Genomic DNA, 16,229 nt, shown 5'->3' on the forward strand with positions numbered 1-16,229 from the left:
TGTATTATTAAGACCAGTGACTATATGCTTGTTACAACTTTCATCATTTTCTCTAATTAATAAGTAATGGCCTGTCAGTTATTAGACACCTTTACCGATATTTCTTCATCTGAATTCCACAAGCGTCTTCATCATGACATTGTTAAAGATAAAATATAGGTAATCATGCAACTACCTAAGGTATATTCAAAGCTAGTGACAGCCAACTAGGGGCTGTCAAGAATAGGTACCCTCGTCGACGAGGGTAATAAAGGTAGTAGGTATAAGCACTCCTCATACAACCGGCCCTCTACTTATTGTAGTAACCACATAAGGGACCGTAACATCATCTCATCGTTTCTTTACCAGAATCTGGAGGGGAACGGGAAACTACCGAAGCCAATACCAATAATACCGACTTATACCGACCAATACGCCGCCGTTTATAATATCAAACTAATCGTTAGGGAAGTGGGAGGAACCCGCCTTCGCGTCCACAGTAGCAATCTAACCATTCTACCGAATTATTAGATAATCTACCAGCCTTGGCTATGTTGCTCGTGATGCTTGTGATGTTTATGATGGGTGTGATGGGTGTGATGGCCATGGTGGTGGCCGTGACTATGTTGTTCCTGGTGGCCACCGTAGTAAGAACCCCCGTGATGCGACGACCCATGATGTCCGTGACTATACCCATATCCCTGTCCCTGTCCCTGTCCATAAGCTTGATCATGGCCCTGATTCGAATGGCGCTTCTCCAGCTTGTTCTCTATTAAATTGGCTGCCACCGCACCAACGGCACTACCTAGTATGGTGCCCAGCTTGCCTTTACCGAGCTTGTGGCCAAGAAAGCCGCCGGCTCCGCCTCCCAGGAGAGTCGCGCCTAGACCACGCTCGCCGTCCTCGCCAGCTTGCGCCTGGTCGTAATTCGGGTCGCGGTCATTCTGGGCGTACGGATCCGCGGAATGAGGGCGTGATCCCGGATGACGATCATCGTTCTGTGGGTACGGAGGCGGTGCGTAGCCAGCATCCGAATGGGCGGTACCGGGTCGCGAGTGCTGAGATTGTGGTTGGTAGGGAGTAAGGTAGCCCTTCTGCGATGGGGCTGGCGACTGGGCGTAGGTGGGCTGAGCGGGGTATGGCGCTGGGGAGGGGGCACCGTTTGCGTAGTTTGGTTGAGATGGATACGGGGAATGCGAGGGCGTCTGAGCGTATTGAGGTTGTGGGGGATAAGGCGACGAGCCCCGTTGGTGTTGAGGTGGGGGATAACCACCTCCACTGTTACCATAGTAGTCTGCTGCTGACATGTTGATAGATATCGACGGCGATGTTCGCGATGTCGAAAGTGTTTTTTTTTTTCTTTTCTTTTCTTCTTAGGAATGGAGAAATATGAGTTGGAAGTAGAAATTCTAAAGCGATCTTTATACGCTAGTTATGAATAATATAGCCTTTAGGGATATGAGAGGAAGTATAGATTGTTGGATGTCTATGGTAGGAAAAGAGGAAGAGAGGAAAAGAAGAAAATGTAATAAGTTGACCGAAAACAATGAAAGTTGATAAAGCTTATTTATAAGTAAGCAGACCTTACATAGGTACCTAAGTTATATACCTAAGGGTATACTTGCCTAGGTTGTATTAAGTTGAGGCTGGTTTCATCCTTACATGTACGCATCTTACCTCCTAACCCCCTAACCCAATAAGCGTCGGCGTTGCTGACAACAGCCATCGTGATTAGGGAGGCGCAGTCAGTTCGCCTCGCAGCTGACTACTATAATGTGTACGAAGTACGCAGACGGAGCTTAGCAAACACCGGCGTCAATGCGGCTTGTAAGAAAAAGAATGCCTTGGCGGGGAAAAAGACGAAAGTAGGTCCCCGTCATATGGAGATGGAGGAAATAAGCTTCGCCTTATTAGATAATCGATACAAGATTACGTACCTACATTAAGTTTCGATTAATTTAAGCCTTGAATGAGGCTGATTTTCAAGGTTACCTACGGAGCTGTCGGCTGTCCCCTACCCCCCCCTTTTTAATCAAGTACCCCCTTGTAAGACATACCTGCACGTAAAGGCTGACAGCCGGGATGAACACGTGGGGAACTTTGTTGGTATCGTTGTAAATTTCATTATTTCGTTAATTTAGGAGGTCATACAAAATATCATTACACACTCCTACCCCAGGTACATACATACCTACATAGGTACATACCCCTTACACATCCAAGTCGTCGTTTAATACCTACCTGCACCCTCGATATACCAAGGCACTCTACGCCTAGGTTTGATCAGGGGTAAACATGACTCGTTCCTTATGTCATAACCCCCAGATAGATACGTGTATACTACTAAGAGCATTTTTGATTTGATGGTGAATCATTCAACACATGCATTCAATCGCTCCGAAGACAGCCCTACTTAGACAAGTTGGGTAGGTAGCCTACGCTTGAACAAATCCATCATCCATTCCAACATATACACCCAAACGACGTCCACCCCCAGTCATCATGCTCATAAATCTCCCGTAAATGCACCCAGTTGCTCCTGCAATCCCCAGTGTCATCTCATGAAAACACCCAGTAGCTTAATGCATCATGGTCGTGAATGCGACATCGAAAGAAAAAAAAATTACATCCTTTTTCGACAATGCGGAAAACATGTATATACGCGAGACAACCGATAAAAATGACAATCTCAGTCGCCAAGTACGCCGTATAGCGACCCCATGAAAAGGAATATTGCATTCAAACTCCGACCACTGGGCCATTCACTCTTCTATTCTGGGGAATGTGGATCTCACCCTCCGAGTCTGAGCTGTCGTCTGCCCCTACCCGGTCGAGCATCCTTTCTATGTCGTCACCCCGCAGTGCCGTTCTCGGCCGGGACGGGCCGCTTAGGCCAGCAGGGATGGATAGAGATGGTCGCGGAGCCGATCCATTCGTTCGGCGACGAGGCGTGCCTCTACTTCGTGGAGATACGTGCGGGTCATCAATATCCATCCCACCGTAGATACCCGGTGACTTCTCAAATCCTACGCGCTTGACTTGGGGCGCGTGATTATGCTGCGGCCGCGCCGTTGGTAAACTTTTGCGTCCTTGGTTCCCGGCCTCGGCTCCCGAACCTAATCGCGAGGTAGGAAGAGCAGTTCGTCCGCCGTTGCGCGTTTGCGGCGCATGTAATGGCTGTGCTGGCTGCGAGCCTTGTGATGAAGGGAGAGACGAAGGAAACGCGTGCTTTACATTCGCCGAGTTTCCAGGGCTACTCATAAACATCAGCGTCTCCAACGCTTCCTGCTCCCGCACGTTCTGGTGAGGAGAAAAGAGGATAGGATCGACATTGGGTGTTCTGATAGTTCCGTGACCCGGAGTGGCTTGTAATGGACTTGGCTGAGCCGGAGTATGGGGAGAAACGTGATGCGGGTGAGATAGATAAGCTGGTGCGAACCTCGCGTTGGAGCTACGACGAGGATGGGTCTGGTTGGGCTGACGCGGTTGTATAGGCGCGGGCGGAGCTAGCGCGGGCACTTGGGTGTTGGGTGATGTTGAAGCGGATGACTTCATGTTACCCTCTCTCCATGATGGCTCATACGGGCGACCTTGGGATGGATGTTGCGTCGTAGGGCTGGTAACCATGCTTGAAGCCCTGTGTCTCATAGGAGCAACTGCGACTCGGGGGCTTGCAGACGCCCCATATCTACCATGCAACGTAGATGTGCTAGAGGTGGGAGAGGCGACTTGAGACGCGAGCGACTCGACCTCGTCGATAGAATGCCCTTGCCAGCCGTTGTTAACCTTGACCATAGCGTAAGACAATTTGGTCCTCAATTCAGCCGATAGCTACGATTGAGTTAGCAGAGACCGCGGCAATGCGTTATTAGATGTTGGCGAATTACCTCTCCGATGCGACTAGAGGTAGAAGCTATGCTCACGATGCTAGTGTTTCTAGAGTGGCCAGGTCGAATTGGAGACACGCTTGAGCTATCCCTCTTGTGCTTGACCACACCGTCGGCCATTCGCTTTCTTGACTGACCACCAGCCGTAGGTACTCCGTCTACCTCGCTCATCCTCTGCTGTGCTGCAGCGAGCTGGGAGAGCTGCAGGAGCTGGGACTCTTGACTCGAGCTATGGCTATTTCTTATTCCATTGCTGCCCTCACTGTCGCTTTCGGGCGGAGTGAAGATACGATCTGTATCATTGGAGGCGGTAGTATCTTGGGAATCGTTGCTTGAATAATTGAGTGGTTGATTCTGGGAACTTGGGATATTTTGAGATTGTGACGAGTGGCCGAGGCCCGTCAAGGAACTTGAGGTATTGACTTGCGACATGATCCAGTGTAAAAGTTAGCTGGGCTAGATAGAATGTTAGAGAAAGTGCCGCGACCAGAGGCACGAGGTTGTCGCGTCTTGTTAGATGGCGATGTAATTCGACTACGTAATCAGAAGCTATCAATCGCGTTTTCCATAAAACCATATGTCTTGAAGCTAGCCTATTTGGAAGATAGATGTTGTTGAAAGCGGTATGACTCCAAGTCTATAGAACGAAGGATTTCCTTTATAGGTGCTGATATCGCTTAGCGAGGTGTACGCGTTGCGTCGTCGTCAGAGTCGCGGTTATTGCGGAAGTATAGGTCAAGACTTATAACACTCGGTTATAGTCGCGTTGAGCCAATGCAACACTCAGCAAACTTAGCGTTCGAAGAAGATCTGAGACCGGGACTGAGACTGAGACATAGATATATGTATAATAAGTATAAGTATAGGTATAGGTGAAGCGAGGAGGCGAAATAAGTGCGGCCACACGGGAATTAATAGTAAAAAGAACTCGAATTGAAATCCAGCTATGAGTTAGACGCGACGCGAGTTGACGACAGAAGTATCAGTTTAATTAGTCAAGTAACCTCCCATAGGTGATGATATTGGAAAAGTTGGAGGGGAGATTTGACGTTGACGTTGACTTTGACTTGGATCCAAGGGAATAGGAACAAGTCAACTTGGGCCAAAGTATCCAAAGTAGCGAATGGGTTCCAATATTAGGAGGGGAAGAAATGGCGGGAAGCCATTGGCCGTTTATTACGCGGTCCAAGTCGCGCGAACTTGCACCTACCTAATGTATTTTTTTTTAGCTGGGGTTCTTTAGGTACACCTTGGGCGCACCTGGATCTATTCCGTACTTGTCGGGGGATCATGTGCGCTAAGACTTCCCTAGATTTACACTAGGTACGCTTGGCCCCAGCGCCTTGCAGCCACTACACTACAAAAAGCCTGTACCTTGTAGGCAGATCCTTTTTGCTATGGGTACCCTAGGTACTTGTTACATCGCTACCTACATACACATTTACCACATACATACACGTTGTCCCTGCAGCAATTCTATGGAGCCAACTTTTTTTTTTCTCTCTTCCTAGAATCGACGGTTTCATTTGATTATGAATAAACGATATGTCGTTACAGAGAAAAAAAAGTAGGTAGAAATTTTAAAAGACAAGTGGCTATAAGAAATTCTGCTGCCTCGGAGGCTTCCATAGATGTATCTGAGCTTAGGTAAATTAAAAAGTACCTAGGTACTTAGGCAAGTATGTACATGTAGGTACATAATATAATAAGATCGACTTGTCCCCTGTCAAACCACTGCATCAAGAAAAGCGGGAGCGAAAAAGAAAGAAGAAAAGAAAAGAAAAAGCAAAATTCAAAAAATGGCGCTCTTCTTCTTTTACCCTAGGTTTACCGACCGGCCTGGCTCGGTCCAACACAGCACGGATTGCACAAACCACCCGAGCCAATTTAACACGAAATCACGTGGCACCATATCGCGATCCACGATACCCCCACACCCCTCTTTGAACTTAACCCACATATACATAAGGTAAGTAAATCATAGGAGGTTGATATACGTACTCGATGTTTAACCAGAATATAAAATATTAATCTTTAAGAATTTTGAATCAAATGGCCGCAAGAAGAAAATATTTGTTAGTAGACTAAATCCGTTAACTATTATATATCATTGATGTAATCAAGTGACCCCTATAATATGTCATTCTATACCTCTATTCCCACATAGAATGTAATCCACATATATAAGACCCTTCTTTAAGTGTAGAGTTTCCTATGTAATAATTATATTTCCTATGTAATAATTATAATTTACTTCGCTACTCTGTTCTCTCTTGTATAGCCTTCACGTCACATAGGTTACATACAATCCTAAGCACCTTTGGTGTGATTATGAATATAGTTATGACAGATAGTAATTAATCATCAGGCTAAGTATTCTATATTCTTATATTCTTTACAATATTCATTTCACAAGACAGAAAAATAACTATCCCAGATCCATTTATTAAGCATATCTATAGTCAAGAACTTCCATTTAATTCCTCTCGCGAATCAACGCAATCATCAGATCCTTGTAATCTCCACTCATGAAATCTCCACTCAGGACAGCGTTAAACGCAGCACGCAATGAGGTCCTAGCCGAAGAGTGTATCTGATAAGCAGCTTTAGCCGCGTCCTGACGTGGACGGTTCCAGTACAGACTGACAACCCTGTTGATCAAAAGCCGGTCCTTGCGCGGAGTCTTGTATAGTGGTCTCTCCAGTCTCTTGGCGTCGAAGCGTGCTCGGTCGATGGCGTTTTCGAGCATGTAGAGGAGCGCATCCTCCATATCTCCGCGAAATTCCTTCTCAATGACCTCCTCGAGCGAGCGGTGGTACTTCCGCTCGTACGCCTTGCTGATAGCATATAGCTGTGCGGTGTTAGAGTTCGTGAAGATCTGCGCTACGGAGATGGTATTGGCGCCGATCGTGCCCTCGGTCGCACGCTGCAGTTCTGTCACTTTATAATCGATATCCGAACTGATTACAGGCGCTGCGTCTTCGGCACGCGTAGCAGAAAGTACCATGCTGTAGAGCCGGAATAACGTGTCATCTACGTCATCTTTGATATCTACCAGGAGTTCTTTGCCTTTAATTCTCTTATACTCGGCGGTGATCGCGCGAATGTCCGCATTCGATCGACACAAAAGGACGTCCATGAGGGCATCTTCGTCTGTGCCGGCTCGATCGAGAGCCTTAATAAGGACTCGTACATCATGTTCTAGTGGCCCACGGATCAGAGCGAGGAGTGCGGTTTCTACGCCCCCACGTGTTTCGCTTTCTATATCCTTGGCTAAGTCGCGGATGAAACGCTTGTTATAATCACCGACAAGCTGAGCCATCGCCCACGGATTCTCGTACTTGGATGAAGTGAGTACTCGTATCAGAGCTGCCTCATCACATCCCATGCCTTTCATAGCCTTGCGAAGAGTTTCGACGTCGGCCGACGTATCGACGGGGGCTAGGAACGCTCTCTGAGCTAGGTCATAACCAGGCGACGCAGGGGTCGGCATTACGTAGCCATAACCAGGCTCGTATTGCTGAGGCTGCGACCATTGCGGAGCACCCAGCTACGTATAATTGTTAATGCTTGTAGTAGATAAAGGGCTAACAATATGCTTACAGGACCTCCGTATTGTTGCGGCTGCAGAGAATAAGGGGTCGGGGCTTGTGAATGGGTTGGAAAATAGTATGTATTGGGAGGACTCCGCCGAGAGCTAGGACCCCATTGCTGATACGGAAGTGGTGGTTTTCCGTATTGTCCCTGTTGTGGCTGCTGAGATGGGTAAGGTTGAGGTAGAGTGTATTGTCCCGGAGCCTGAGGCGGACCTGACGGATGCTGCTGGGATTGGTATTGATATTGACTAGTTTGAGGAGGGCCTTGTGGTGCGTTGTAAGGAGAATAAGGTGGTTGCTGGTAAGGGGGCTGTCCAGGAGCAGGCGACCCGGTGGGAGAGTAATACGAGCCTCCGGGTGGAGGCCGCTGATATCCGGATTGAGGCTGTCCAGGTTGGCCAGGAGGTCCACCGGTAGGGGGATAGTGATTATAATATTGCTGCTTCTGAGGATCCATGATCCAGGTAAGTTGCGTATGTTTGCTCTTGTGGGGTACAACTATGTATTAGAGGTAGGCTATAGGATAACGAAAGCGCTTGAAAAAAGGAGGAGGGAAGATGGGACAAGATATAGGTCTCTCAAGGCATCCCAAAGTGTTCTGACGAGGACGAGACCAACATGAGTTTATTTAGCTAAACACCAATTAAAATCTAAATGTTAATAGAATAACATAACAAGAGGCCTCCAGAAAGATTCGGAATCTGACCGCAGTTATCGTGCTACTACCATATATCATTCAGCCACATTTCTCATCCAATAGATTTGGAGATTTAGAGATTGGAGAATCCTTCTTAGGCCACAGCACGATTTTTCCATCTGCCAAGCCAAATATCAGTACCGAATAGAGATGAAAAGAGTCAGCTTTGGGGTTATCTTGCTAAGGCAACCAACCAGCTGATTATGATCCAGAGTACCTAGGTAGTTTTGCTATTCATTTTGGCCTAGTCATCGTATGTTATTAGCTAGAAGCGCGATGTTGCTATGATCTCCTTGGTAATGGGAAGAGGTTAAATAAAATTTGAGGGATCGAGGATGAACTGGTATAAAATATAAAATATAAGAATTATGAATGATGTAAGTTACATATTGAGTACCTACGTAATCCAGGTGGGTAATCGAGTTGAAGAATGGAAGAAAGACCGATCATGTATATAAATAGTACATGCAGGTACTTACTGACGTACGTGTACCTTACATTTGACGTGATATTTCTGGTATCCACCACTTAACACGGTACGCGATCTAGGTACTGCTTTGTAGCGAATTGATAGACGATAGACGATTAGATAAACAAGCCAAAGTGTAACACATTAAACTTCCCTCATTAACAAAACAAAATAGTCTACGTTTACCTTAGCAACAAGCCCAATGCTTATAATAAAATAATACTGCGAGTCTTAAGATTTTGCCAATGGGCTTATATATAGCCAATCCTGACTCCTCGAGTCGCCATGGACGATTTTTCCGACGATGACTTCGACACCCTCAATGCGAACGTCCTACAGGAACTCGAAAATAATGCCATTCAATTCACCCAAGCACAGAAGAAGTACCAACAGTCTCAGACTCAGCCACAATTCATTGATGATTTCGAAGATGACGATCTCGACGATGCTATCGTACAAGACGAGCAGCGCGGGAATTCCATTCTACCAGAAGAAACAACCCAGCTACCATCGAGGGTAGCTCCTCAACAGCAATATCAACAATATCAACAACATCAACAACAATGGGGTGGCCAGGTGCCTGCTCCTGTCAATCACTTCCGTCCTCAGCATGTCCATTCATCCTCTCGAAATCCAAATCCGCTACCAGCTTCCACTACATCTCGTCAGCCTCAGCAACCTATTTCTCGCGCCCCAGTTCCATCATATAGCCAAATTCGTCCACCGCCTCCTTTACCCCGACCGGCTCCTTCTATTCCTCCAAGATACCAAGCCTCTCAAGCTCAAAGGCCCAATATACCGTCAAACCACGAAATTTCCGCCTTACAAGCTCAGATACTAGATTTAAAAACGAGACTTACAACCAAAGACGGAGAGATAGGCATTGTCCGGAAACGGTTGGAGAAGACACGCGAGGATCACGAGCGCGAGCTTCAGACGCTCAAGAAGCAGGTAGCTGAGCAGGTATCAAAACATGAAAGGGCTCTTGAGGCTGCTAAGGCAGCACAGCAAGCCGCTTCCACGGAACTTGAATTTACAAGACGAGATCTCAAAGACGAGCTGGATCGTGCCAGGCGCAAAGATGGACCCGCGACACCTAAGAAGAACGCCGCTGCTAAATCGTGGGGCATTGCAGATGGATTTGAAGATGTAGAGATGGCCGGTAGCCCGAGCAAAGGACGGCGTGGTAGGAATACCGGTGCTGTAGCCGGCGCTATGGTCGAACCGCCCGCAAGATTAACGAGAACACCTACTAAAGGAAAGAGGAAACGACTGGCCGCCGACAGTCCCGTCGGAGCTCTGGAAACCCACTCGGAAGATGCAGTCATGCTGGATGATATTAGTGCAAACGGCACTAGTAACGCACAACTTACACACGTGGATGCGATACCTAAAGCCGCTTCCTTCGATGTATGTCGTAATTGGAACCTCGCAAGTAGTCAATATATTGTCTACAGAATACTAACAGCCAGCAGTATATGAAGGTGATACTTAATCATAGCTCTAAACGTGGTGGCCCACTAGCTTTCGAGTCCCTAGCTAATTACCGGCTTCCCTCGAGACCTACGGAAAGCCTTGCTTCTACCCTCTTTCAGAAACTGGCTGTCATCGGAGATCCTCACGACCCTATGCGCCTACCGATAGAATTCTGCGAGCAAGTTATTGAACTGTGGCGTAGCTGTCACAAGGAGGGTGTTGTGGGTATCCAATTTCTCAACGCAATTAAGGGCCATTGGCTGACTACTTTATAGCTGGAGCCTATAATGGAGCTGGTGTCCTTGATATATTTGACCGTACAGCTATATACCGTTGCTGTTTCTCCGTATATTGCGCCGTCCCTTCTACCAGTGGCTATGGACTCGTGCTTTGAGGTAGGGATTCCTAGATTTTATCATGAGGGTCCTGGTGATCCACCAGAGGAGGCCTGGAGAAATTTTAACAAGAATATCTCGACACCCGAGATTCTCTCTTTGTTATATTTAACTTCCCTAGGATGCGCAGCTTCACCGCCCGTCGACGGTATTACAGACCCTGCAATTGATTTCTGGAGTCAGGTCCAAGTGGAATTCGTCCTCCTACATCTAAGTCAAAAACATCCAGTAGAGGATTATTTAACCATACTGCGATGGTTATGCACGTCGGTGTTCCCCCAAAGCATCGGACCTATCAGCCCTGATAGAACGTTGGAGGTTGTGGCGGGTGCGTTGATTGAGCGTATTTCGCATCAGCTTGTTGAGAAACCACGTTGGGAAATTGATCAGTATAAGCAACGGGGTGTTCGAAACGCCGTCCTTCGAACGTTGGCGGCCTTTGCAAGGTCCCCGTTTGGGCTTGCGCAATTAGCCATTAATGACTATGCTATCCCACGCCTTGTCACTCTGCTGTCCTCATGTATAGACGAACTCTACGATGGCGATATGCGGTACGAATCTTCGGATGATGACGAATCACAAAAGGAACTGCAGACATTGGTAGCACGTTCAGTGTTACTACTACACACGATCATCACGAACCCCTTGACTGCTGACTTGGTGAATGTGTCAGGGAAACTGGCCAAACCACCGGGGGTATCGCAGAAGTATCTGCTCAGTCTAGGAAGACTCAACTTTTCAGAAGACTTGGTGTCAGAAGAAACAGCAGAACTTGCGCACGAGTTATTGGAGCTAGCAGTAACACCGGAAGAGGGTGAGGAGTTGGGACGGTTTTTCGGGGGGTAAGAATTTTGGTCGCGCATTTAGACGACGCCAGCCATCTAGCCCGTAGATATACCGAATTCGTGTCATCTATCTATACAACCCAGTCTACTTTTCAGTGGCATTACGGACATTGGTTCAGGGTATCGTTGGTTCGGAATATACTTGGAAGGACCAGAAAGATGTGTGTATCAATTATTATTAGAGGCCTAGGGATATTAGCGTGGTAGCCCTACTCGCTTCATCGAAGATATTTACGAAAAAGATAAATATTTGAGGCTCTTTTATGGGCCTCATTGTGGATTATCATTTTAAGAGTAGGTAGTGAATAGGAATCGTTGGTGGAGTGGAAGTTTATATTACCTGCATATGCATTCAACAAGTTTCGGTATCTGAGGTCGTGTAGGTATCCAATGACATGTTGACATGTGAAGTTGCTAAGGTTTATTGAATAGACGGGATGACGACACATGTATTCGGCTTTAAGGGTGGGCATATGGGGCATATGTCACACTGCAATGCCACAATTTATTGATGCCTGAGCCACACTTTGACGTAGCCAAGCATGCCACGGGCAATCCATAAGCAAGCAAGGTCTGCAAGGTCTAGCGGTTAGGCAAATTTAGTGCTAAAGCTCAGCCCGTCAGCACCTGCAATCATCGAAAACCGCGGCCCCAAATCAAGAAAAGTCACCAAGAAAAAAAAACAGTGTTCACATCGTCGCTCAACAACACGGACTCTCGGGATTCTTTAGTGACCGCAGCAGCCGACATCAACGTGAAAAAGGGGAAAATAAAAAGAAAAGACTAATAGGTAAACCTTTTCATCGTCATAATAACTATAACTATTAACTACCTCTTTTCTCATCACCTCTTTTATTCAGTTGTCCAGATTTAAAAGTGTCTACCCAGCCGACGATCCGATATCCTCCCCCCACCCTTCGACTCTCAACGCTTCGTTCTTTGTCCTACCAAGCCGTTTAATTTAGAGGTGTAGGACTACTACCTACCTAGGTTAAGGGACACAGAATTTCTATAGTCTCTACAGTCTCTACCGGCGCGTCATCTTCTTCAGCTTAACAGCCTCGACTTGCCGATCTTCTTGTTCTTTAACCAACGAAAACCCTCGATCTCCTCAGCTCAGCTATAAAGGTGCTCGCTGAATAGTTGTCGCGTTTGCAAAACAAGACTATTACTAGCTAGTATATTCGCCGCCGACTTCCGCTCCATCTACGCCTGCGTATATAAGTGCAAGCGTGCAAGCGTATAAGCAAGTAAACCGCCATGACAAAACCACGTCGTGGTGTTCGGTTCCCCGGTCGAAGCGCCAATGGCCACGTCTCTTCCGACGGTAGGAGATCCAGCTTCAGCGAAATAAGCGAAGATGGATCAGGATCTCCTATAAAAACTAAAAGCTCACCGCAACTAGACGGTATTAGCGAAGTATGTTCTGATATAACTAGTAGTTAACTAAACTTCATAACTACATGTAGTTCTACATGTAGTAGACTCTCGATTCCAGAGCTAATATATTACCTTGCCTACAGAAAGCGCCTGAACAACCTCAGATGACTGACTACGAGAAGAAAAAGGCCAATTTCCTTACGCGAACTTTCTGGACCTTCGTCATGATAGGGGGCTTCTTCGCAGCTCTGTTTTCAGGTCACATATACATCATCGCTTGCATTACTGCTGTACAAATCGTCTCTTTCAAAGAAGTCATTGCTATTGCTAGTGTCCCTAGTCGAGCCCGACAACTACGTCCTACTAAGAGCTTGAATTGGTATTGGCTTGCCACCACTATGTATTTTCTCTACGGCGAGACCGTCATCTACTACTTCAAGCATATCGTACTTGTCGACAAGGTTCTGCTCCCGTTAGCCACGCATCATCGCTTTATTAGCTTCGTCTTATATGTCATCGGCTTCGTCTTCTTCGTCGCCAACCTCAAGGCCGGGCATCTGAAGTTTCAGTTTACCAACTTTGCTTGGACGCATATGGCGCTATACTTGATTGTCGTACAGGCTCACTTCGTCATGAACAACGTCTTCGAGGGCATGATATGGTTCTTTCTACCCGCGGCCTTGGTTATCACTAATGATATCTTCGCCTACATCTGCGGTATTACTTTTGGTCGAACGCAGCTGATCAAGCTTTCTCCTAAGAAGACGGTAGAGGGCTTTTTGGGTGCTTGGATTATGACCATTGTCTGGGCTGCCCTTCTGACGAACGTGCTGATGCGCTCTAAATACTTTATCTGCCCCGTCAACAATCTTGGATCCAGCATCTTTACCGGTCTCGAGTGTGATCCTAACCCGGTCTTCCTCCCCCACACTTATACACTCCCCGATCTATTCTTCCTTCCTGGAAGAACCAATTTTTCCTTCACTACCGAACCCATGCAGTTTCACGCTATCGTCTTAGCGACATTTGCATCCTTAATCGCACCTTTTGGTGGTTTTTTCGCATCGGGGCTCAAGCGGACCTTTAAGATCAAGGACTTTGGCGATTCGATCCCCGGCCACGGTGGCATGACGGACAGAATGGACTGTCAGTTTATTATGGGATTCTTCGCCTTCATCTACTACCAAACTTTTATCGCACAGCACAAAGTCAACGTTGGAAATGTCATGGAGATGGCTATTACGGGGTTGGCACCAGAGGAGCAGATTGAACTGATTAAGGGGATGAGCAGGTATCTAGAAAATCAAGGAGTCTGGGGGCCTGAAGTGAGTAACATACACGTCCTACCTCCCCTAAAATGAACCATTCACCGACTGACTATACTTAGGTTCATGCATGTCTAGATCGAGTACTGCCAGCCCGGAGATAGTGACAGGTTGGATTCGCGCTCTGGTGAGAAAAATGGTATATACCAAGACAGCGTACACGAGTGTATAGCTACTCGAAAGGGCAAGTAGCTTATTAATGAATTGATGATGAAGATTCTCCTCAGGCTCGGGCTTCCTATTCTTGCATATCTACGCCGAGATGACGTAGTGAATTTATTAAAACTTGGGCAGAGAAAAGGGCGTAAACATAGGAGAAGCCCCGACCGGCTAGTGTGTTATATGGATTCGGTAGAAGCTATAGAGAAAGGGAAAAGAAAATAAAGAGCTTGGTCTTCATCCGTGAGTATCCGCGTCACATGTGTGAATGTTCCAGCACTATGTCCCAGGATTGGGAGTCGTTGGCTTCGTTGACGTGGTTGATTTGAGAAAAACTTATGATATCGTCTATCTAGAGAGGTATAAGGTCATAGGCGGATAGGAAAGAAACCAAGGGAGAAATGGGTTCAGAAGTTTAGGACATGAAAGCAGAAGGAATGAGCGGGTCAAGATGAGGTCAAGTTTGCTGCATAACGGAAATCCTGGTTAACATGGAAAAAGAAAAATGTCGCACCCGGGGATAGGCAGGGAAATTATATTTCCTCTTCCTACTACGACGTGCTAGGAAGGAATAAGACAGCGAGGTCGGTTTCATTGTGTGACGCCGGGAAGTGACCGCGTGGTATTCATCTAGATGGCGGAATTCGGTAAGATGTTTCGCTACATTTGACGAGATCGTTGCGCAAACCATTATGATTCCCGGCGTTCACTTGTTACGTCTGCCAGTCGGATATATCAGGGAGGATGGCGTCGTCTCCTGTCAGCGCTATTGGTGTCTGGTTGCTTGATCTTCGCCGGTCTATGCCCGGTATAAACTTGGGGGCATTTAATCGTACGAAAAGGAAGCATCATGTCGCCTACATATGTCATATGTAGGCGGAACGGCCACCGCGAGGGGTCGCGGGGGGGTTCGAGGTGGTGTGTAGATATATCTGACATGATGCTTAACGGCGTTTTTCTTTGGCATTTCATGCATAATTATTATTCACAGCTAAAGAATAGATTCTATATGAGATAACTACGGTTTGATTCCTATTGGCTTCCCTACCGAACGGGTGGCGAACGCCTTTTTGCTTTTTGCTTCTTCTACAGCCTAATCCACCGAAGAGGAAGGTAATTAGATGGATGGACAGACGTCTACGATGCCCACGCTTTGCGGTAATTATTTGCAAGGCTAACCCTCTCCACGGGGTAGATGGCAGGAAACATGGGAGCACCCACGTGTGAGGTAAGTAAGATGAACCCGCATCCATGGATAAGTGCAGCCGTCAACCCACGATGGCGTACGTGGCTGGCTGAGACGTACATTAGTGACAGTTGAAAGTGGAATTGCTTATTCCAACTTAAGTCAGTTAGATTTCGGCATCTTTAGTGAATAAACAACCTCTGGTCTGGCATTAACCTAGAATACCTGATACATATCAAAGTGTGGTCGCTCAGTCTCTCTCTCTCTCTAACATGTCATACTTCGTTAATTCCATCATTTATATCAGATGGAAGAGGCGAAACGGATCTACTTTACGATTCCACAGCATCAAGCACGTAACATGGCCCATGGGTAAGTCTTATCGAGTACAACAACAGATTTCGCCATGATTTCCCCAGTCGATCTCGCGCATTAGTGCTGACGACCCTCCCGAAGTTGGTCCTCCCACGCTCGCGCCACCCGTTAGAGAAGAATCTAGGTTAGAGATTAATTAAATTTCGAGTTTTAATTCGATCAACTTAAAGCATGAGGGGTTTCCCGGCCGTCCAAGTGAATAGACCCGTCGGTATTCGGTACAATGGTCGGACGACACCACCAACGGACTCAAGGCCACGACGCACATCAATGTTAGCTCTGCTCACTAACTCTATTTTTTTGATCGTACCTATCGCTAACGAGATAAAGTTATGACAGTAGTTTGTATGGGTTACCGACTGCTTGGATAATCTTCAGTACTGAATCGTGTAGAACTTAGGTATAGAATAGGTATAATAGCCTGCATGCTACCCTTGGTAGTTATTTACAGAAGGGACAA

At 46.8% G+C, this 16,229-nt stretch overlaps 5 protein-coding genes across 5 annotated transcripts; 2 read left to right on the plus strand and 3 right to left on the minus strand.

The window, feature by feature from the left end:
* Positions 1 to 142: 142 nt before the first annotated feature.
* Positions 143 to 1,885, minus strand: F5Y00DRAFT_243312 (uncharacterized protein). The gene has a single exon (XM_048008653.1). It carries the CDS (start codon positions 1,284 to 1,286, stop codon positions 516 to 518), a length of 771 nt encoding a protein of 256 aa, XP_047862632.1. The 5' UTR covers positions 1,287 to 1,885; the 3' UTR covers positions 143 to 515.
* Positions 1,886 to 2,068: 183 nt separating this feature from the next.
* On the minus strand, positions 2,069 to 4,974 carry F5Y00DRAFT_243313 (uncharacterized protein). Its single transcript, XM_048008654.1, has 2 exons — positions 3,867 to 4,974; positions 2,069 to 3,810 (listed from the first exon to the last, which is right to left on the minus strand). Exons 1-2 carry the CDS (start codon positions 4,296 to 4,298, stop codon positions 2,719 to 2,721), a joined length of 1,524 nt encoding a protein of 507 aa, XP_047862633.1. The 5' UTR covers positions 4,299 to 4,974; the 3' UTR covers positions 2,069 to 2,718.
* Positions 4,975 to 6,136: 1,162 nt separating this feature from the next.
* On the minus strand, positions 6,137 to 8,571 carry F5Y00DRAFT_243317 (Annexin). The gene is made up of 3 exons (XM_048008655.1): positions 8,377 to 8,571; positions 7,470 to 8,278; positions 6,137 to 7,416 (listed from the first exon to the last, which is right to left on the minus strand). The coding sequence occupies exons 2-3, from the start codon at positions 7,917 to 7,919 to the stop codon at positions 6,343 to 6,345; spliced, it is 1,524 nt and encodes a 507-aa protein (XP_047862634.1). The 5' UTR covers positions 7,920 to 8,278; positions 8,377 to 8,571; the 3' UTR covers positions 6,137 to 6,342.
* Positions 8,572 to 8,581: 10 nt separating this feature from the next.
* Positions 8,582 to 11,805, plus strand: F5Y00DRAFT_243320 (uncharacterized protein). The gene is made up of 4 exons (XM_048008656.1): positions 8,582 to 8,642; positions 8,709 to 10,038; positions 10,104 to 10,325; positions 10,380 to 11,805. The coding sequence occupies exons 2-4, from the start codon at positions 8,914 to 8,916 to the stop codon at positions 11,343 to 11,345; spliced, it is 2,313 nt and encodes a 770-aa protein (XP_047862635.1). The 5' UTR covers positions 8,582 to 8,642; positions 8,709 to 8,913; the 3' UTR covers positions 11,346 to 11,805.
* Positions 11,806 to 12,604: 799 nt separating this feature from the next.
* F5Y00DRAFT_264321 (phosphatidate cytidylyltransferase) lies at positions 12,605 to 14,241 on the plus strand (the record flags this gene model as incomplete). The annotated part of the gene is made up of 3 exons (XM_048011638.1): positions 12,605 to 12,763; positions 12,868 to 14,049; positions 14,128 to 14,241. 3 exons carry the CDS (start codon positions 12,605 to 12,607, stop codon positions 14,239 to 14,241), a joined length of 1,455 nt encoding a protein of 484 aa, XP_047862636.1.
* Between the last annotated feature and the right edge of the window lie 1,988 nt (positions 14,242 to 16,229).

The sequence above is a fragment of the Daldinia vernicosa genome (genome assembly GCF_022497035.1).
Source record: "Daldinia vernicosa strain CBS 139.73 unplaced genomic scaffold F5Y00scaffold_41, whole genome shotgun sequence".
NCBI classification, from domain to species: Eukaryota; Fungi; Ascomycota; class Sordariomycetes; order Xylariales; family Hypoxylaceae; genus Daldinia; species Daldinia vernicosa.